The 21,283-nt window shown below is 48.6% G+C and overlaps 1 protein-coding gene across 1 annotated transcript in view; it reads right to left on the bottom strand.

The window, feature by feature from the left end:
- Nucleotides 1-1,927: 1,927 nt before the first annotated feature.
- The window catches only part of Crtac1 (cartilage acidic protein 1), a 150,933-nt gene continuing 131,577 nt past the window's right edge, over nt 1,928-21,283 (bottom strand). The window contains exons 8-15 of the mRNA XM_008831961.1: nt 20,903-21,039; nt 17,405-17,487; nt 16,505-16,605; nt 15,933-16,101; nt 5,785-5,930; nt 5,035-5,077; nt 2,537-2,680; nt 1,928-2,078 (exon numbers count right to left, since the gene is read on the bottom strand). Coding sequence (XP_008830183.1) covers nt 1,960-2,078; nt 2,537-2,680; nt 5,035-5,077; nt 5,785-5,930; nt 15,933-16,101; nt 16,505-16,605; nt 17,405-17,487; nt 20,903-21,039 — 942 coding nt within the window. The 3' untranslated portion in view covers nt 1,928-1,959. The remainder of the gene's footprint in view (nt 2,079-2,536; nt 2,681-5,034; nt 5,078-5,784; nt 5,931-15,932; nt 16,102-16,504; nt 16,606-17,404; nt 17,488-20,902; nt 21,040-21,283) is intronic.

Raw genomic sequence — 21,283 nt, 5'->3', positions numbered from 1 at the left:
GCTCTGAACAGCTAGGGAGTCTTGAACTTCTCTTTGTAACTCATCTGATCCACCCACCAGGTAGAATGAAATGGCACAGGCAGACTCTGTGACATGAAACTCAATGTGCAGGGGGACTCACACATCCTCTGAAGTTGGCTGTCACTCTGAAGCTCCCGATGTCCTTGGCCAACTGTCTCATTGGTTGTCCTAGCCGTCATTTCTCCTGCTGTTGTGTGTGGTCAGTCAATGAAGCCTGTTATCTTATTATTTACCACTATCCCTGCATTCGGAACCAGTCCTCTGTGGGCTCTGGGTTTTCCTTATCTCACTGTCTTAGATCCACTGGTTCATTTCTAAAAAGGCAGCAGCTTCTGGAATGATTAGGGAAAAGTCTGAGTAGTGACAAAGCTGTCTGTCACACTCTGACAAGATGGTGTGGTGGGAAAGGGCTCTAGGTCTAGTTTGGGAACCAGTGGCTCCATGACCTTGGACAGAGTGACCTTGATCACTACATCTCTCTGAGCATCATCTCTGGGGCCCATTCAGATCTTTAATTCTCTGTCAATATACAGGAATGGGACTTGTAAAAGTGGAGCGATTTTTAAGTTGTTATATGCTTCTCTGAGAAATTGTGGCTGTTTTCATTTTAAAGCTTTTCATTTAAGCTCCTGTTCCGAGTGTAAAAACAGCTCTAGCTACAAGGAATTCATATTTTGTGATTTATTGGGAGTATTATTATGATATCAGAAAGGGATAGTTTTTTTGTTAAATATGTTTTTAAAAGGCTTGCTGCATTCTTACGCATGATTTTATTATATCTTGGAGGAACTTTTTTTTCCCCACATGAGGAATATATCTGTGATTTATAACATGCCTTCACTGCCGGAGGTTGGTCATGAGCATATTCTGTGGTGTTACATCATTCTCAAAGAGGGCTCTGGCTACAGGAGCGTCCAGGTTCCTGAGAATATTGCAAAAGGTGAGTTGCTAGGTTCTTTTTAGAAATCAGGACAGCTGGAGACTAGCCATGTCTATGTCCAGCCGCACATGGAGGAGTCAGAGAGCAAAGAGGGTATAGGGATATCGTTCACCCAGCTCTCTTGTTATTTAGATAAGGGTATGAAAGCCCAGAGCAAAATGACTCCCCCAAGGTACACTGGCCAGAGCGCTGCCTCTGTGTCTGCCCCTTACACATTCCAGATGCTTTGCTTAGTCCAAGCCCTGGTCTTCCAAGTATTGCACACACCCAAACCATATCACTTGTGCCAGAGGTTGCCTCTTTCCTTATAACATGATTTGCTTAATTCATGCTCCTTCTGGTGGAAGGGCACAACAAATTCAGCATTCCAACAGTATGTACTTGCTCAGACACACTTTTTCCCTTTTTTCCCAACTAGCTAGGTGCTAATAACCAGCAGAGAGTTTATTGGCATAATTTCTCCAGAAAAGAGGCTGGAAGACTTAGCAAGTTCAAACGTATGCATTTTTATCAGCAGTCCCAAAGGGTTACCCTTTCTTTTCCCATCACCATCACCAATCCCAGAAAAGCTTTCACGACCATGGGAAGTCAGGGTGTACAAAGCAGCAACAGCACAGGCCAAATCAGCAGGCACATGATACATTATTGAATCAACTGAGCAAGCAACCACCTGGAAGCCATCTTTGTTAAGGGCACAATAAGAAGCTTACAAGGATACAGAAATGATTGGACTATCTTAGCTCTTGGGAAGCAATGAGGAAGGCTAGATGAGGTACAAGGGAGACTTTCCTTTTGTTTTCTCAGAAAACATGCAAAGAAAGGCTTCACAAACAACTATGGTTCCATCAGTATCTCCCGAACTCCCCTTTTCAAAGATGGCCACCCCTGCTGTCCATTCAGAAGCAGAATCTAGTGGGTGTGGAGAGATATAGGCAGCAGGAGAGATATAGTTTTCCACAAAGGTTGTTAGTTTTTTTTTTTTTCTTTATTGATGGGATTTAAAGTGCATATAGCTGAAGGCAAAGTCCAAGGCCTAGAGAAAGATATGAGGCCTGAGAGAGAGGCTCAGAGATTCTAAAGGCAGCTGAAGAATACCCACCTAAAAAGGCCACTTGAGCTGCAAAATGGAGAGGGAAGGAGATAGAAAACAGGGAAGAGAAAGGGTGGGTTGGGGGTGGAGGAAGGAGTGTGGGAAGAAGAAGACAAAGACCAGTTCAGAAATTCAGCCAAAAGTGACTCAGAGGAGCTAGTTTATGTCCCAGCTACAAAAATACAGTTTGACCTCCCGGTAGGAACACCTGCTACAAAAATACAGGCTAACCTCCCGGTAGGAGCTGCGAGAAGAGCGATAGCCTCAGGCCAGGATACAGCACCCCTGGGCCCTTCAGGAGGGGCTATAGTGATGGGGCTTCTCCAAGTCTGACATGGTCTCCCCAGGAGACTTAATGTGAGTCTAGGAGCCTCTATTCATCCAGGGGAAGCAGGGGACAAAAACCATGATCTGGAACCCACCCAGAGCCCCCAAGTAGAAGGCAACTTCCCTTTGCTACTGAATGTGGTCAGGGTCCCACTCACCCACACAGGCCGTGCCATCCTCGTTGGGCTCATAGCCCCGACTGCACCTCTTGTTGGTCCGGCACCTATAGCTTCCGTAGGTGTTGACACACACAGGCTTGTCTCGAGGGCACACAAATGGGAACTGGATGCATTCATTGGTGTCTGCAAGGCAAGAGGAACTACTCACTAGGGAGGTGTGGGCAGTGGGTCCTAGCTTAGGATCTGTCTTCCCACTTGCCCTGTGACCTTGGGCATGTCCTTCTCCTTGCTGGGCCTATTTCTTTACTTCAGTGCCCTTGGCTGGCTCCTCCTGTCCTTGACTGCTGCATGTTGGGAGAGCTCAGGTTCAGTCCTGGGACTCTTTTAGCCACTGCACTTTCTCTAGATAAACTTTTATATGTGGATGACTGCAAACTTCCTTCCTCCAGCCATAACCTCTCCTCTGGGCTCCAAGCTCATGAATCCAATCACCAACGACCTACTTGGCAGTTCCACCTGGATGTCTAATACACACCTCAGACTAATCATGTCCAAAATGGAACTCTGATTTCCCTCAGCCCTTAAACCTCTTCTGTCCCCTGCTTCCATCTTCCACAGCTCCATCAATGCCTCCACCAGCCACTCAGCAATGTCAGAAGAAATCAGAGTGATTCCCAAATCCTCCCTTGTCCTCACCCCAGGGTGCAATCCCACAGCATTTCCTGTCCATTCTGCCCCACAGTACACTTCTCGTCTGTCCACCTTCCTTACTCCTCTGCCACCACCCTAGTCCCAGCCCCCACAGTCTCTTGCCTGGATTTCTGCAGCGGCTGCCTTACTGGCCTCCTGGCTTCCACGCTTCCCTCCAATCCAGCCTGCAGTTCAGCAGCCAGAGTGATCTTTTAAAAATGTGAATTGCATCAGGTCACTCTCCTGCTTAGCTTCCAAGGGCCCTAAGAACAAAATCCAGTCTCCTTCCTGGAGCCTCAGGTCCCTCCTTGACCTGGTGCTATCCCCTCTACACTCAGTCATAATGTCACCTCTGACATTCAGCCCTGTCCAACCTCATGCTGTCTGTCCTGTTCTTCCTTTTCCAGGAAAGCTCACCTCTCAGTTCTTTCTGGGGCTGGTCCTTCTAATCTTTGGGGTCTCTGTTTAAAGGTCCCTTCACCAGTAGCCTTCTGATTTCTCTGCCCAGAGAGTCTCCCAAAAGCATCTTGCTTACAGGGTTCTTAATTCACTTTTTCCTGCTGTAGAGTCCAGTGTTTGACATCTGTCCCTTTATACTAGAATGGGTGTCCCTCAGAGAAGGCACTTGGCTGCATCCCCAGAACCTGGCATGGTGCTTGGTACCATGTAGGAGGTACACCAGTGCCTGCTGGATGATGGAAAGGAGGCATGGGCTAGGCCAGGTATCTCAAAGGATCCTCTCAGCATGCAGAGGAGCCTGAGCTTCATGTGCCTGTGCTGTCCACTTATGTGGCCAGGGTGGGGGACACTTATGTGGCCAGAGTGGGGACATGCAAAGTATAGGGGAGTCATGTCTTCCTCTAGCCAACCCCAACTCTCATGCTCTTCTGGTTCCTAATTTTGTAGTCTTGTGCCCAGCAGGGTCCTCCATGGGCACACTACCTCTCATCTCTATGGCTGCCCCACTCATCATCCCTCAGGTCCCACTTTGACCTTGACTTCTCTAGGCTGCTTTCTAGGAATCCAGGATCTTCTCGCACTAGCTTAGCATCTCTCTTGGTGCTGCCACTGCCCATCCCATCCCTGATCCCATGTGTGGTCTTTAGCTCTTCCTATGTGGCCATTCATGTAGTTGGGAGCGCCACAAAGGAAGGGTCTGGGCTGGTTTTCTCACAGACTGGGGTCTAAGGAAGGAAGGATCCTTGGCTTGACTCCTCACTGTGGATCACCAGGATGCAAGACATTGGGTTGGAGATCTTCTGAACACTGCACTACTAGACTGACCCCTTCACATTATAGACCCCTGGGGAACTTTAGAATGTCACTGGACTCTTGGGGAGCTTCTATCTGGAAGCTACTTGCCTCCCTTGTACTATACCAGACTGCAATTTCCTACCTGGACTGTAATCACATGCTACAGAGTTTTGTCCAAATGACTCCCACAGTCACCTCTGTACCCATATGTTAATCCCCACATTGGCTGCTCCTTTGGCTGGCTGTGATGTGTTGCTGCTCTCCTCTACCAGGGTGAAGCTTACCCACCATGGTCTCAGTTTCTATGTGACAGTGTGTGTCCTCCCCCAGGCTCATACTCTGATATTCGTGGCAGGGAGGCACTGCCAATGCCCAGTAGTGCAGTGGGTCAGCCTGTAGTTGCTGATGTTGTTCCCACCTTGGTGAGTCACAGGGTGGCTGTCTTGGAATCGAGTCCCAGAGACCAATAGCATCTTCTTCTCCCTGCTTTTCTAGCTCCTGTCTGTATCCTGGGCCTTGTCACAGGTCAAGTTGATATGCCCCAGGGAGATCCCAGTCTCTGTCCCAACCCCTGGTGCCTGCAGGCAACTCACCCATGCAGTGGCCATTGTCCTGCTGGGAGAATCCTTGACCGCACTGCAAGGTGGGCAGAAGCAGAGACACTTATGAGTTGAGAGGCTCACTCCATCTCTGGTCCCCTCCTAGTCACTATCACAGAGCAGTTGTCTCCTGACTACAGCAAGAGGGGTGCCCTTAACCCAGGTCAGAGGGGAGCCCTTTCCCTCTAAAGTCTTTGCCTTACACTAAGAATAGAAATGGTGTTGGGGCTGGGGAGGGCAAGAAGAGATGTAATTCAAACTCCTGTTGTTTTCTCTGCATTTGGGATCTGGGTACCTGAGCTAGACCAGAAGCTTCAGAGCTGTGCCTTCAAGAACCTCCAGAACCCTTCTGTGTGGTCTGTGCCTCACCCTAGGGCAACAGGAAGCCTCTTCAGATATTTAGAGAATACCATAAGGACAGCAAGGGACCAGGGATCATCTCTTAACCTGGTGCACAACTGGTTATATAATCTTAGCCAGCTTGGGTTCCCTCTCTACCTCTGTCTTCCTCCTCTGTAAAATGGATACAAAAATCCATACCCTACCAACTCTCCAGGATTCTGTGAGATGCTAAAAAGTTGTGGGTGTGGTAGTGTTGCAAAACTACAAATGGAGCTACCATCTGAAGCCTGCCCTTTGCAGAGAGCACCTCCATCATTTTAGAGAGCGAGTCTACAGATTCACCCTTGGATCATGGGTGGGACCTGTTTTTTCTAACTATGAAGCCCAGATGCCTTGGCCCACCTCCAGTGGAGCCGGCTTCTGAAGTTTGTCCTCATCCCGGGGGTACAAGATCTCCAGCACCGAGTTCATCTCCTCACTGGCCACACTGCGGCTCACCATCTTGCCATCTGGCCATGTCACTTCCACACTGCTGGCTTCGTCCCTTCCTGTGGGAGGAAGGAGAGAGGTCAGAAGCAGAGGTGAGAGGGACTCTCAGAGTACCAGCATACATGCTTTCACTCATTTAACAAAGATTTTAATTAATGAAGCACTCTTCTAAGGACTGGGGAAATGAGTAAGATACATTTGAGGTGGCTCCTCCTGGGGCCACACTGCCCAACAGACTGCTTTTCAGTGATGGAAATACTTGGTGTCTGCCCTATCCAATGTGCTAGTTACTGGCCACATGTGGGACTATGGTGACTGAAGAACTGAATTTGACATTTAATTTAATGTGCACCTCAAAAGCCACATATGGCTAGTAGCTACCAGAATGGAGAATTTTCATTTTAGCCAACAGGTGAGGCATCAAATCTTTTTTTAAAAAAAATATTTTGCCCGGCTTTTAGTAACAATTTTTAAGTTAAATGGTACAAAATTTAAAAATAGAAAAAGCTCCGGGCATTTTATTTATAAAGAAATTTGGGCCAGGCGTGGTGGCGCACGCCTTTAGTTCCAGCACTTGGGAGGCAGAGGCAGGCAGATCTTTGTGAGTTTGAGGCAAGCCTGGTCTACATAGTGAGTTCCAGGACAGCTGGGGCTACAGGAAGACTCTGTCTCAAAAAGACAAAAAAAGTTTTTAAAAATTTATTATTGTTTTATGTATATGAGTGTATTGCCTACATATATGTAAATGTACCCATGTCGTGCAATGTCCACAGAAGTCAGAAGAAGGTGTCAGATGGAACCGGAGTTACAGACAGTTGTTAGCCCCCATGTGAGTGCTGGGAACTGAACCCAGGTACCTCGGCAAGGGCAGACAATGCTCTTAACCGCTGAGCCATTGCTTCAGCCTGACTGGGTTCAAGTCTTGACTCTATCACTTTCCTGATGTGCTGGAAAGAACATGGTAGGGATCAGGTGGTTGGGAGACCTGGGGACAAATCCTAGCATTGCAGCCAACTTGTTATGGTCTCTTGGACATGTATCTTATATGTGTATTTATGGAGCATTACTAAGAGATAGGCCTTCTTTTTGTCACTGGGAATGTCCTTATTCCCATGGGCAACCACTCTCCATTGGGGAGGTAAGTGAACAGATGAACAAATCAATTATTTCAGATATTGACAAGCTTTGTGAAGAAAGCAAAAAGGGAGCAGCATCAGAGTAAAGAGGACCTGGTGGCTGGCCAAGGTCCTTCTGTTCAGTGGTCAGGGGAAAGCCTCCTGGGGAGGAGGCACTTGAGCGGAGCTGTAAATAAAGATCTAGAAAAGATGGGGCATAGGGTACCCAAGAAAGGCCATTCTGCAGACCTGAGATGCTTACAAAAGATAGTGGTAAAGCTCAGACGATATTCACAGCCAATCTATTGCACACATCCCTGGAGCAGTGTGCTATGTCAATGGTAATAAGCAGGTGAAAAGATTGGTTAACTGTTTAGGCATTGTCAAGGTCTGTCTGACTCCTGCACAAGGAAGCAGACTAGTCCTATGGCAAGATCTAAATGGTAATGGGGTGGGAGTTGGAGTGGATGGCCTCATCTTTAGGGAGAGGCCTTTCTCTGGTCACCTGGGAAGGAAGGCAGTGCTCAGCACACCCAAGGCAGGAGCGATCAGATCCCTCCTGGTCACCCACCAGGCCTGATCAGATGGGGCAAGTGTTCTGGGAATACAGGGTCCTGCAGGAGACTCTTAAGTCCACATGCTCCATGCAAGCATCATTCCTGGGTGAATAAAGAACATATCACCATGTGTATGCATGACTCTTTTTTTCCTAATGTGTGCGATACCGTTGGAAAACAAATTACATGTAGACATGCTGGTCAATTCACATTGGCTTTTGGTCACGACATGATAGCTACAATGGGAGAGGAGGGATGTCTGAGATATTTTGATATTTTAGTAGGGGCATGTATATATTTTCATAGCCAAGCCAGTTGGAAGCCTCAAGCAGACTTTTAGGAGAATCTAGCATAGACTCCTGTGTGTAGAGGTCCATGGTGGGTAGAACCAGGAGAGCTGTGTGAGGAAGGAAGGGCCTTGCTGCATCCCTCTGGTTTCCAGTCAAAAGAGACTATACCAGTCACACCTACTTGTGGTTTCTTTGTCCTTCTCTTGTCCTTCAAGAGGTCTAATGGGGATGGTACAGTGTTGCTGCTGCTGGGCAGGGCTAGCTCCCACACTCTGGAAGAGTCCCAGGAAGAGCAGTGTCTCCCCTGGGGACCAGAGGACCACAGCAGGACCAGTCATGGGAGAGGCTCAGAGGGCAGGGCTTGCACTCACAGCTCTGCTTCTCCTTACAGAGCCTCTGACTCTGAGTGTTGCTTCATCTAGCCAGAGGAGGATTCTCTGCAGGCCTGACTGCCCCACTCCTGCACTCTTGGGGCAGGGAGTGAAAGAGGGATTGGGGAGGGCCAACTACAGAGTTTTCTGTTTTGAAGCAGAATCTTGAGGTACATGAACTTTGGCATTTTTAGGATATACAGTGCCTAAATTAAATGGCACATGTGAAAAGCAAACATTTTCCACTAAGAAAGGAGACAAAAGCAAGTGTTTCTCACCTAAGCCAACAGAACAGCTCCATGAATACATTTTGCAGCCTGACTGAAGCCACAAATAACTCAGAGTTGAGGAATATTCATAGACTATCAAATTTGCAGCCTGCACTGGGGCACATGGCTGTGGGCCAGCTCCTCCCTCTAGACCAGGAGGGAGGGGTTGTTAGATGAATAAACCATCCTCCTCAGGCCTCAGTTTCTTTGTTGGAAAGATGGGGGTGCTGGTTCAGGACCCCAGTGTCCTGGGCATCACAACTCTTCTGCCCTGGAATATGAATACTGCCCCACTGATCACCTATCACTGGTGCCGTTGTCAGCATCAGTCTTAGTGTTGACAGTAACAGTGACAGCATGCCCAGACTGGACCGAGCTGCTTCATGGTGTTAACACATCACATTATCACACCTCCATGCAGAAGGTGCTAGCTCTATAATCTTTATCTTAGATGAGAACACTGAGACTTGGAGAGACCAGGCAAATTGCCCAGTCACTTACCTAGGGCCTGTGTGACTCCAGAGTCTGTATCTGTGCCATTCTGGGATTCAGCACTGAATGAATAGGAGTCAAGACTAATTTGGAAATAACTGATTACTGTGGGTACAATGAACACAAATGATATTGTAATATGTGGGGAAGGTCTGCAATGGGACTGGTACCACTTGGTAAGAAAGTGGTTTCATTTGGTTGTACAGGAAAAACAAGTTTACAAGGCAGAGAGGGAAAGGAAGGAGGATTCCAGGCAGAGGGAACAGCTTGGAATAAGACACAGGTGTGAAAAGCAAGTTGCGTTTGAAGACGCAGAAGTTCAACATGGGGGAAGCACAGTGTAAGGATGTCATTAGATGTGGTTGGGGAACAGGAACAAGGGAGGGACTTTGGAGCCTTTGTATCTGTGAGGTGGGCATTTCATACTCATTCTCTGGATGTAGACACTGAGGTAAGGTATGAAGTAACTCGGGGATGTCTGAGCTAGGGCTGGACCCCAGGCTCCTATCCTCTGACAGGTAGAAACTTCAGCCTCAGGCTGCTGGTGAGACATCTCCAGTGTTCCCAAAGCTGTACAACTGAAGGGCCTGGCTCCCAGCCTCTGAGGCAGCCAGTCTGCCAGGCCTGTGTACAGGGAGGGGTCTGCCCAGGAGGGGTCCATTAACCAGCAGAGACAGGTCAGGAGCAGCAGGGAGTTGCCTCTGGCAGCTTTGAAAGGACAAAGGCCAAGGAGGCACACAGAATTGCACTTTTTAGAAGTACAAGCAAAACAGATGGTGGGAATACAGTTGGTGGAATATTTTTGCACTTTAATAAAGCCATTTTTATGTGGGCCACTGAATTTTCCTTTCCCTAAATGAGCACCAGCCGGCTTGGAGGCAGCTCTGAGTCACTGCAAACAATTAACTGAAAGGAAGGTGTGTGTGTGTGTGTGTGTGTGTGTGTGTTATCTATCTATCTATCTATCTATCTATCTATCTATCTATCTATCTATCTATGATATCCCCATGGAGTGAGAGCTCATCATGAGTATATCAGTTTATATGTATAAATGTATTTGCATATACATACAAAAAAAGGAAGGTGTGTGTGTGTGTGTGAGTGTGTGTGTGTGTGTGTGTACATGTGCGTGCGTGTGTGTGTGTGTGTGTGTGTGTGATGCCATCAATACATGGGGTGGGGGAGCCTGAGTGGGTGACCACAGCAGAGACAGGTGGGGGCAAGTAGATCATCAGCACTTGTTTTTATCTGCTGGGTTTGGTACTGCACTGACTCAGCCCACTGGTGGTGAGGCAATCTAGGAGCAGCCATGTCGGGGGCTGGGTGGGCAGCACTCAACACTATAAACAGAAAGCCTTATTTATAAAGCCAGCAGGCAGTCTGCACCCAGGAGGGGCAGGGACAGGCTAGGGCAGCTGCCGGGAACTTGCAGAATGTGGCTGGTGTTCCCCTGAGTGAGGGCAGGGTCTGCTGAGAAGGAACATGACCCAAAGTGACCTGCACAGCTGAGTGGGCCCTCAGGAGGTCCATAGAGAGCAAGGTTAGAAAAGGTCCCTGAGTTTTTATTGTCTGATGTGGCACAGCCCAGGTTTTAGGGAGGGAGGAGGGAGTACTTGTGAGGGTCTGAGTCCTCTGTCCTTGGTGTTGCTCACACAGACCTAGCAAGGCTTGGAGCATTCAGAAAGGCAAGTGCAGGCAGGTGTGCCTCAGCAAGTGCAGCTCTGAGCTTGGTACACTGTGGAACAGAAGCGCTAAGGGGGTTGTCTGCACACATGTGCATTCACATCTCTGTCCCTGTACCAACACCCATTCACTACACCTTACTGAAACATCAGGAGGAGGCAGAAAGGAGTGATGCATGGAGGGAGGACAGGAATAGGGTTGCCTGTAGGGAGTTGTAGTCTTGAGCTTGCTGGGGGGAGGGCTTCTGGCAGCCCTCTCCCCTCTGGATCTGGCTCCTGGGAACAGCTGCTTCCTACTCTGTTTCTTAGTCATACAGAGCCCCAAAGCAAGCCTTTCTTGGATCTGTGTTCTAGACAGCTCCCTTCTCACCTCAACCTGCTCAGAACTGGAAGCAATCTAGCTGTCCATCAACAGGGGACTTGGTAAATAAATCATGAATGCTGCCACACAGTGAAATACTCTGCAGGGCTGGAAGAAAATGAAAGACATGTACACAGATTGGGAGGGGTGGCCAGGCTGGACTGTCAGGGAAGGAATAAAACAAGTGGAGGAAGAATAATGATTTATGTTTAAAAAAACCTCTCAAGTAGATATATCTATAATTGTGCCCCATGCATGAGATGGAAGCATATTAAATGCTTGGGTCTCATGTTTGAAAATTGCTACTCGCCCCTTCCCCTTCTAATCTTCCCTATGTGGCATTGTCTTTCTACATAGCACCTAATATCTTAACATTGTCCATGTCACCCATTTATTCTGTTCATCACATGTTCCATGCTTCTTGTCTTCCCACTAGAATACAATGGTGCTGATGGCAAAGCTTTGGTCTAGTTACTGCTTGAACTTAGTAGGGGTTCAGGGAACATGAACAAATTAATCAAATGGTGCTGGGGTGAATGGGGAGATGTTTATTTTTTACTTACCATTCCAACACTATAATGAGATTGTGGGTGATTTTTTTTACTTCTTTTAATGATTTGTTATATTGTCTAATTTTCCTATAATCAATGCACATTGTTCATATAACCAGGAGAAATTTAAAAAAGGCTTCTAAGAACAAGTACTGTGGAGACGCCACCCCTGAAGTGGCTTTCATGGCTCCTTGCACTGTCTTTTCACCGTAATGTCTGCTCTGGTTTTCCTGGCTCCTCAGACACCCCTCTGTCCACGATGCCTTGTCCAGCCTCCCTTGGAGACCCCAGACAGCTGGGCCCAGCTCCCCTTTCCAGGCTCTGATCCTATTCCCCCAACAACACTCCTACCACTGGGCCTTTGTTCAAGCTAGCCTGGCCCCCAGAATGCTCTCTTCAGCTCTGTCTAGCCTTCTAAATTCCCACTGTCCTGCCATCCCTCCTTCCCACTTGCTTGGCAAAGCTGTCCAGAGCACAATTAATTTCTCTTGCCCCATCCTCCCAAGGTCCCAGGTCAGTGGGGGCTACATTCAAATCTGCCTTGCATGGGACTCCTGGGTTCACCTGCCCCTTTTATCTGGCAGGCTGGGGGCTTTCTTGCCCTGTTCCTTTCCCCACTGTTTTGCCTTTCTTGTCTGCTTCTAGCTCTCTTCCTGTTCTCTTCCCTCAGTCCTTCCCAACACCTGGTCTTACCACCATCTCCCTCTGCCTGTCTGTTGGCTTCCCATCAGTCAGGGAAGGACTACATGCTATGACCGCTCAACCCCTAAGGGCCCCAGAGCCGTAGGGTAGGAACAGAGCCTGCCTGCCTGCCTCACTGTGTCCCAGGCCTGCTGAGCTGCTCCATAGGGTCATGGCTGGTCTCAAGTGACCAGCAAGGGCCTGTTTCTTAGTGTTCTTCCTTCTAGTTTCTTTCTGGGAGGGGAACCCTGCAAAAGAGGTGCCTGTGTGGGGCACCATGTAACAGTTTGAGCCAGAGTTCAAACCAAAGGCAAATCCCATGCTTTGCCTAGTAGTGAGGGCTGGTATCAGGAGGAGTCCTTGGCCAGGTGCTGAGTTTGCAAACCTTAGAGAAGAAGGCAGACAGCTCAGGAGCATCCTAGATCCAACTGAAGGATCCTGCAAGCCTCCTAGTGGAGGAAGCCGGATCTTCTTGCAGCAGCAGATTGGGCAGAGAAGGGATCCAGGGAGGTCTTAAAGTAGCAGAGGCAGCCCACAGGATGCGGGGCCAGATAGCCTCCACCCCAGTCCTGCTCTCACCACTGGTTTGCTGAGGGAGCCTCAGTTTCCTTTTCTGTCCAATGAAGTACAGTCGACATCCAGCCTGAAGCCTGGATAAGCATCTCACTTATCAGACCATGGTAGCTACCTTGGTGTCTAGATGGCCTTCCATGGGACACTTGATAACTGAGGGGATGTGCATGTCTAGGAAGAAAGAGGCAGAGCAGCCCATAGGAGGTGGTGAGTCACAGACTTCAACAACTCAGATCAGATGTCCAAGGAGGTGGGTCCAAAGCCAGCCCTCCCTACCCTCTGGAGCTGTGGCCTGGGTCAGTAAGCTTAACTCCAACCTCAGTTTTCTGGCCTGTAAAGTGCAGACTATGATGCTTAATTCATCAGGTTCTGATGAGACTTGATGAAGTATCTAGGCAAAGCCCTTAGCCAGTGCCCTGTACATGTCATGCTTTCTGTAGGTGTCAGATATTGTTATTTTGCAAGAGGGAGGACTCTGTATTTAAAAGTCAGAGAGTGTACCTTTTGGGCCAGCACAGCAAATGGCTGCCTTAGGAGTGACAGATGCCCTAGGCTCGGGTTGACCCATCCATACACAATAGCCCTGGAACACGCTCATATAACCAGACCCCAGGTCCCCTAAATATTTATTGCTTCTTTTTCAGACTACATAAATATTATACGTTCCCTATAATAACTAGAGCACACACACATATAGAAAAACAAATGGAAGAAAATAAAAATCACATTTCAGGCAGGCCTAGGTTTGAATCTCAGCTCTGCCATTTAAGAATTATGAGACTTGGGAAGGTTTACTTTATCATTCTGATCCAGTTTTCCCATTTGCAAAATGAGGGTAATAATGCTTATCTTAGGATCCTTGTGAGGATCAATTGAGTCATGAGAACTAGGTGCCCAGTGCCATGTCCAGGATGAACATCAGCCCCTGTAGTAATCTAGCCACTCAGAGGGAAGCACTATGCATGATTTTTGGATTTTCTTTCAGTATTTTCTCTATGTACCTACAATATGTGCTTAATATTAATGCTGGTATATATTTGGTGATTAGAGACATATTGTCTAATCTTTTTATATTGAAATTATATCACCTTGTGAGGTGCTAACATGTGGGAAAAGCATCTTGTTAGAGCCTAGGAATCCTTGACCCAAACGCTTTCTTAACTTCTGTTCTGGTTTCTGAAGGCTCCTCCCCTAGTGCCCCTCAGTCTTCCTCCCACCCATTATGCTCCCTTCATACTCCCTGAAGATTTTTACATTTCCCCCAACCTCCATGTTTTTTTTTTTTTTTTTAAAAAACAGTTTATTTTGAGATAATTGGAGACACAGTAAGTTGTGAAGATAGTTCAGAGGGACCTCTGTACCTGTCAACCCAGGTGACCTAATGGTTATGGCTTGTGCTGTGGCAGTGCCACACTGAAAGCAACGGTCTGTCATGAAAGGAGTGTGAACAGTTCTATGTCATGAACCACACATTATATTCATGTAGCCACTGCCACTGTAGAGTTGTCCCTTTACAGTCATCCGCCTTTCACTGTCTAATTCCTGGGACTGCTGAGCCATTCTCCAGCCCTGTGACTTTATCATTTGGGGAAGGTGACTTTGGAGATGACACTTCTTTACTCACCAGACACCCAAGGTGTTCTCTCAGTGGTTTATTTCTCCTCTTGCTGAATCACACTCTACGGCACGAATGTACCATAGTGGGTTGAAGCACTGTCTACTGAAGGACATTTACATTGCTTCTGGGTTTTGGCTAAAATACATGAACAACGGTGTAGAGATTTTTTGTGTAGCTATGTTTTCATTCTGCTGAGGCAAAAACTCAAGGATATTATAGACAGTCCCCAACTTCTGGCTTTACTGTGATGTGGAAAATGACAGGCATTCAATAGAAACTATATTTAGGATCCTGAATGTGGATATTTTTCCTGGGTTACTTAATATGCAGTGTAGTTCTCTCCTGGGATGTTGGGCAGAGGTGGACCCAAGGCTCCCAGTCAGGGAACACAAAGGGAACAGCTGACACTCTGCAGTGTACTGTGCTGCTAATCGAGGATGCTCGCTTGATATGCTGGGTGACTCAATGTTTCTTTGACTTATGACATTTTCAATTTATATTGGCATGGAATCCCAGTGTAGATGAAGGAGCAACTCTAACATCTGGGACATACCTAATAGGTGTTTTTTTTTTGTTGTTGTTATTTTGTTTTGAATGAGAATCTACCAAGCAGGCTGCTGAGATGGCTCAGCAGATAAAACCACTTGCCATTCAAGTCTAGCGATCTGCGTTCAATTCCTGGAATCCACATAAAATAGAAGGAGAGAACTGACTCCACAAAAGTTTTCCTCTGACCTCCACATGTACACATGCCCACACACATGTATCATGCAAATAATAAACAAAAAAGAAAGAATCTACCAAACCATTTTGAGAACGGGCCAGTTGGTGTACCTGGGGCAGAATGAGAGAGTGCTAGTTTCCTCCACTTGGGAGCTGCCCAGCTCTTTGCAGCCTCTGGTGTTAAAACTGCTCTTCACTCTGTTTCTAATAGGTGCTAAGTGAGTGTTTAGCAGTGCTACAGGTGCCCAGTTTTTATCTGCCTTTGTGAGGTATACATACTGCTGTTTTTATTCATATAAAAAGTAAGAGTGAGTTTTCACTCTTTGGGGTGACTTTGTGCCCACTGAGAACTCAGGACTCCTAGTCTTCTGTCTGAGGGAAGACATCAGACTTCAGGGAAACAGCTTAAAGACTGAACCAGCTACCAAGAGGTCAGGATAACAGCTGCTCTAGGCATATCTGGTAGAGATTAGCATGTGAACAAGGTTATGGCTCTGGGGAGATAGAGGACTGAGTACTCTGACCCCAAGGTGAGCTAATTCCACAGAAGCACTGGGGTGGGAACTTCTGCAAGTGGGGGCAGCCTTTCTTATTCCCTTTCACTTGAGCACAGGCTCAGGCAGGACAGAAGTTGGTGCCTTCACATGGGGGTTCACTGTGCTGCCAAAGGGAAGCAACACCCCAAGATCCTAGGGCTGGAGGGGGTCCTTGAATCACATGGCACACTGCAGGACTCAGTTGCAGGATCTGCTACTGTTCCCATTGGTTCCCAACTTACCCAGGCCAAAATGTGCCACAGGTTCCATCTCACATAGGTATCCTGAACCCCCATCGATGATCCGTAGGTGTGCCCCACTCTTCTTGGTGTAGAGTATAACCTTGGCGCCCCTGGCGAAGGCCCCGAACCGTGTGCGAGGCACCACACGCAACCAGTTGTTGCTGAAGCCCTAGAGCAAGGAGGGTGGCAGGCATCAGCCAGGTTGGAGGAGAGCAGGGAGGCAGGGGGACAGGGAGGGTAGGATGAGGGGAACAGGTAGAGGAGAGAGGGGGAAAATCTGGGCAAAGAAAGATTGCTGTAAGGAGGATGGGAAAGCCAAGAGACTTGGTGGGGGGTGAGTAGTGGTGGCAAGTTGGAGCAGAGAAGTGCTTGTAGCAGAAGGCAGAGGACCAGCAAGGGTTTCTCCTGAAGACAGTCCTTCTTTCTGGGAACTTATATGTGCTTCCAGGCCTGGGGCTTTCCATTTCCCACCATACTGGCCAGTGAGCCCAGGCTCTTGTGTCCTCATTCACACTTGGGTCCCAGGGAGCACGCAACTGGTTGCGTGTGGTGCCTTGCGTGTGGGTGCACACCTGATTTCCCCGGAAGACAGACAGTGGCTGAGCCATGGACTCTCCATGTGATAAGATGAGGTCCAGCATCCCATCTCCATCGAAGTCAGTCACCACACCCCCTACAAACAATGCAGATTTTACCTCTGGCCATCATCCACCAGACCCAGGAGAAGAGGGGCTTCCAGTCAGGTGTGGTGACCATAGCCGTGAGTGTGGGAGGCAAAGAGCACAGCACTGGAGCAGAAACAAGCACTGCAGACCCAGCTCTCTCCTGCCCAGCAGGCAGACCCAGCTCTCTTTCCTTCCCCTTGTCCACAGGGAGCAGGTGGGCGCAAGTTACTCCCTGGTCTTTCTGTTATTGTCTGAATGAAATACCGCTATATTTGTATAAAATTTGGCAATTAATCAACTATTTGCACAGGCATGGTCTCTTTTTGGTCCTCTTTACAACCCAGACAGGCGAGAAAGACAGAAATTCCCATTTTCTGGAACATAAACCTCAGAAAATGAGTCAATCACAGCCCTGAGTCTTGGGACTCCCAGTCAAGTACTCTTTATCTGACATCAAGCTGATGGCCAAGAAGGGAGGGGTCAGATTCAGGACCCCTGCCTGGGAGCAGGAGGGAAACATCTCTCACCCTCCTATCCCTATTCAGCAAGGGATGCCCCCAAACTGCTGTTCCCAAACCCACAAATCCTGCCCCTCCACCCAGTAGCCCTGGGAATGGGACAAGGTCCCTTCTGTTCCTGGCCTCTTACCTGTAGGCCCCAAGCTCTCCTCCAAACTCATCCTGTTCTTGGATCTCAGCCCTCATAGTGGCAGGGACAGGTCTGACTGTCTGACTCCATCCCTCCTCCACCCCAGGGTATGGACTGTGCTGGAATGGGTAGAGCAGCTGCAGCCCTCAGGTGCCTTACCTGTACCCCTGCCCTCAGGCTCCAGGGCATCACCAGGATTTAGCTCCTCGATGAGAGGGTCCCCGTGCTCTCTGCGGATGACACTGGCAGGAGAGACAGGCTTAGTCCAACAGGGCTTCATGGATCCCCTGAACCTACAGGTCCAGTTACCTGGTTCTATCCCCTGAGCAGCTCTAAATATCCTGTACCCTGGATGCCCACGGAACCTCTTTGCTCACAGATTCTGCCTTCACCATGGCGGTTCCCTTCTTGGATTTTAATTTATGTTGGCAAATATTGATTTTTTTTCCTTCTCTAATGGATGAATTATAGACAGCCTGGGGAAGGGCAGGTGATGGATGGAGAAGGGTAGGGGTACAGGCCACCTTCAACTGACCTTCTTGATCCTCCAAGGGTGCTGGTCTCCTAGCTCTGGGTGTTGCTCAGGGTTTAAGCCCCTGCAGGCACGCTCTCTGTAGGCTGTCCCTCACTGACTGGCTGTCCTGCCTCTGTCTTTATCACTCTCCTGGCCTTTATTGCTTTCCGCCCGTGTTAACTCTGCTCTGTGCCATGCATCTTATCTCCCAGGCTGGTCTGTGAGCTCACAACATGCTGGGACCTTGTATTATTCAGCTTTGCATTTCCCACAGCATCGAACACAGCGCCTGGCTCTTAGCAAGCTCCAAGCATATGGCTGAGGGATATTAGGGTGAATTCCAGGAGCAAACAGGTGGAAGCAGTCCTTTTGGGTTGTGGGGTTCTGTGCATTTTGAACGCCCAGACTCGGCCATGGGCATTTATTTCTGAGATGTCTGCTCTCTGTGTCCTGCGGTCTCTATATGAAGCAGGACACATATTGCCAATGATAGCATGAGCTTTCCTCTCTAGTTTCTCTCATTTGTTGAATTCTCTGGCTGTGGTGCTCTGCCCTTCCTGAGTGAGTAGTGGGAGGGGCCCAAGGCAGGAGGATTTTGTACCCCTCTCCCTACCACACTGTCTGTCTAAACTACAGAGGACCCACAGAGGGGGTCTGGGTCTTCTGAGCTGGAGCCTGTGGTGGTTGTAGTTCAGGCACCTGTAGGGTTGAAAATATGCCCACAAGGAGGCATCTAGGTTGAGCACATTCATGTACACACCTGGGTGGCACACAGTGCACCCTGGAAGGGCACTGTGCATAAATGTCAGCTTGCTGACACATTTTGACCATTTGTGCCCTGTGAGCTATGCTTCAGCTGGGCAAAGACATTTCTTGTTGATGTGGCAATGCAGTTGAGGATTCTTGAGGATAAAACCCAGCAGTTCTGTTGCATTCACATATACAGTGAACAGATTCTTCTATAGCAACTTCTGTATGCTGGTCCCTATGGGGTCCCGAAGCACAGAATATCAGGGAGGATGGAGCTTGGAGTCCACGTCAACAGGGAGCCACCACACACAGGAATGAAGGCTGGTGGGGAAGTGCAAGCTTACCCCACCTGGGGAAATCAGGAAAGGTTTCCTAGACAAAGGGCAGCTAAACTGAGACCTCAACAGTGGTAAGAGCATGCTGCTAGATGAAGGAGGAACAGGCTTAGATGGTGAGGGTGGTGTGAAGACCTGGCAGAGCCCAGCACTCAAGAAGCTTGGGGTGTCTGGAGCTCAGGTATAAATGGGCAGTGGAGAGGGAAGAGGCTGGGGACCTTATCTCAAAGCATTGGGAAGCTTTGAAAGGGTGGTAAAGAGAAGAGGGATGTGGTCAGCCTGGCATTTCAGCAGCTGGCTCTACTGGACTAGTGACCAGGAGAGGGCTGGAGTGGGCATAGAAAGCTTCATGAGATCAGGAGGTGGGATAGGGAGACTCGAACAGGTCAGGAGTATGTTCAGATGTGTAAGTGGGAGGCAGTTCACACCCCAGCTGGCTTGGGAGAGTGCCTGCTTACATGGTCATCTTGGGCCCCTGTCACTGGGGCTTGAGTCTGGTTTGAGTGATGTGTTGCCAGAGGCATCATTAAGGAATCATAAAGTTTTGGGTCTACAGTGCCTGGGCATGTGGCAGGAGAAGCACTGGCTCCAGGATCCCTGATGTTCTTTTCAGCAATAGGTGGCAAGCCTGCATAGTGTGGGACAGGTGGATTAAACTTTCAGAGTTGCCAGCTAAGTGGCAGTTCCAGCTGCAGCCCCTGAGCTGTGTGCTCAAGACTTAGCCATCTGCCACAGGGACTTGGGGCTTAGCCATGTACCTAGGAGGTGGCTTTTGTTGCCCCTGTGTGGAAGCTACCACTGCCCCAAGGGTTGACCACATGGTGAATGTCCACTGACAACCCAGGGCCAGCCTTGCCTGGGCAGCAGAGGGTGGGAGGTCGAAATAGCCTGGGGAAGTGGACAGGCAGAAAGGTACCTGGGTTCTTGGGCCACAGAACCCAGAGCACTGGACAACTTTGTGCTCAGGGGCCCTGGTAAGTGACACTTTATTAGCCAGAGAAAGAAAGCAGCGTCTCTGTTAACGAGCAATTGATCTTCTGCAATTAATCTAGGAGTTGTGAATAAGCTTTTTGCAAGGCACCTAATTAGTAAATCTGGTGCCTTCGGGGGGTGATTACATCCAGTCAGGATTGATGCTTGGTTAATAATTATATTTTAAAACATGCTTAGTCACAGCTTGTGCCTTTTATTAATAGTTGAGCCTCCCTGAGAGAGGGGTAAGGACTTGGGGGGCCAAGCAGGTGACTGGACCTAGTTCCTGGCTCTAAGAGCTTTGGCCCTCCTTCTCTCCCCATGCAGTCCTGAGCTCTCTTAGTATGTCTGAGGGACATCTTAGGTCACATGAGATTTGTCCCCAGCAGTGTTTCTCAAACATCTGTGTGGTAAGAATGGCCGGATGCCTTCTGTTCTTATTAGGAGTACAGTCCTTTGGTTTCAACCTCTGAGATTTGATCCCTGAGATCTGAGGTGGGCCCTAGGGTTCTGCACAAACACTTTGATAGCCCTAGGAGAAATGTCACCTCAGAAATTCTACCCTTTCTCTCTTGATGTGATACTCTGGTGCTTGAAGACACTGAAACTCTATTTCCCTTCTCTATCATTAACTATCTCCTCCAACATCCCCAAAGGATACTTTGCAGAGCACCCATTCCCCAAGAAACATCTCTGAAAGGTGTCCTGTGGTTAAATCTATTTAGAACACATTTTGTCTTTTGGAAAATTGAAATACTTGTGGTTCTGTTACTCAGAAGTCTACAGTACATAAACTTCTCTATTTTTGCTTAATCCAGGTTTACCTAAATAGACTCAACCCTGTAAACCTTTCTGTGGCTGGAAGCATTCTACCTTGTGTGGCTGGAGGTATGGTCACATCTGGACCATGTTCTCTCCACATGTTTTCCAGATACAGCAGGGGCTGGTGTCTTGCCCGGGGCTCTTCCTCTACCTTGCTCTTCCCTCTCTTTCCTAATCAAGGACCATCCTCCCCCTGGCAGGGTCTCCCTGACCCTTGGAATCCTGCCCCCTAATTTCCAAACCTCTACAGCCCGAGTACGGTACCGGAAAAGGCGGTTGGATGAAGAGCTGCGGTAGGCAATATTGTTGAAGAAGACCTCCAGCTCCTGGTCATTGTCAAAGTCAGCAGCAATGACAGTGCGGACAGGGGAGGGCATGGCGAACTTGGGTGAAGCGATATCCTAGAGGAGAGAGGGCTGAGGGTCAGAAGGCAGGAGGGTGGGAACGAGTATGAGCCCACACCCCTCCACTGTGCGAGTATGCAGAGGAGAGTCCCAGCCCCTCTTTTATCATGTCCCCAGTAAGGGACCTGGAGTGTGGCTTGTGGGATCACACAAACCTTGGGCTGTTTGCAGAATAAGGAGGGCTGAGTAACAGCTGCAGCTCACATCAGCTCACACAGGAAAGTTTTTAACTGGTCCTTGG

Source organism: Nannospalax galili, unplaced genomic scaffold, assembly GCF_000622305.1.
Source record: "Nannospalax galili isolate Female #2095 unplaced genomic scaffold, S.galili_v1.0 scaffold875, whole genome shotgun sequence".
NCBI lineage: Eukaryota > Metazoa > Chordata > Mammalia > Rodentia > Spalacidae > Nannospalax > Nannospalax galili.
Note: the sequence above shows the minus strand (reverse complement) of the source record. Positions and strands in the feature narration are given on the sequence as shown.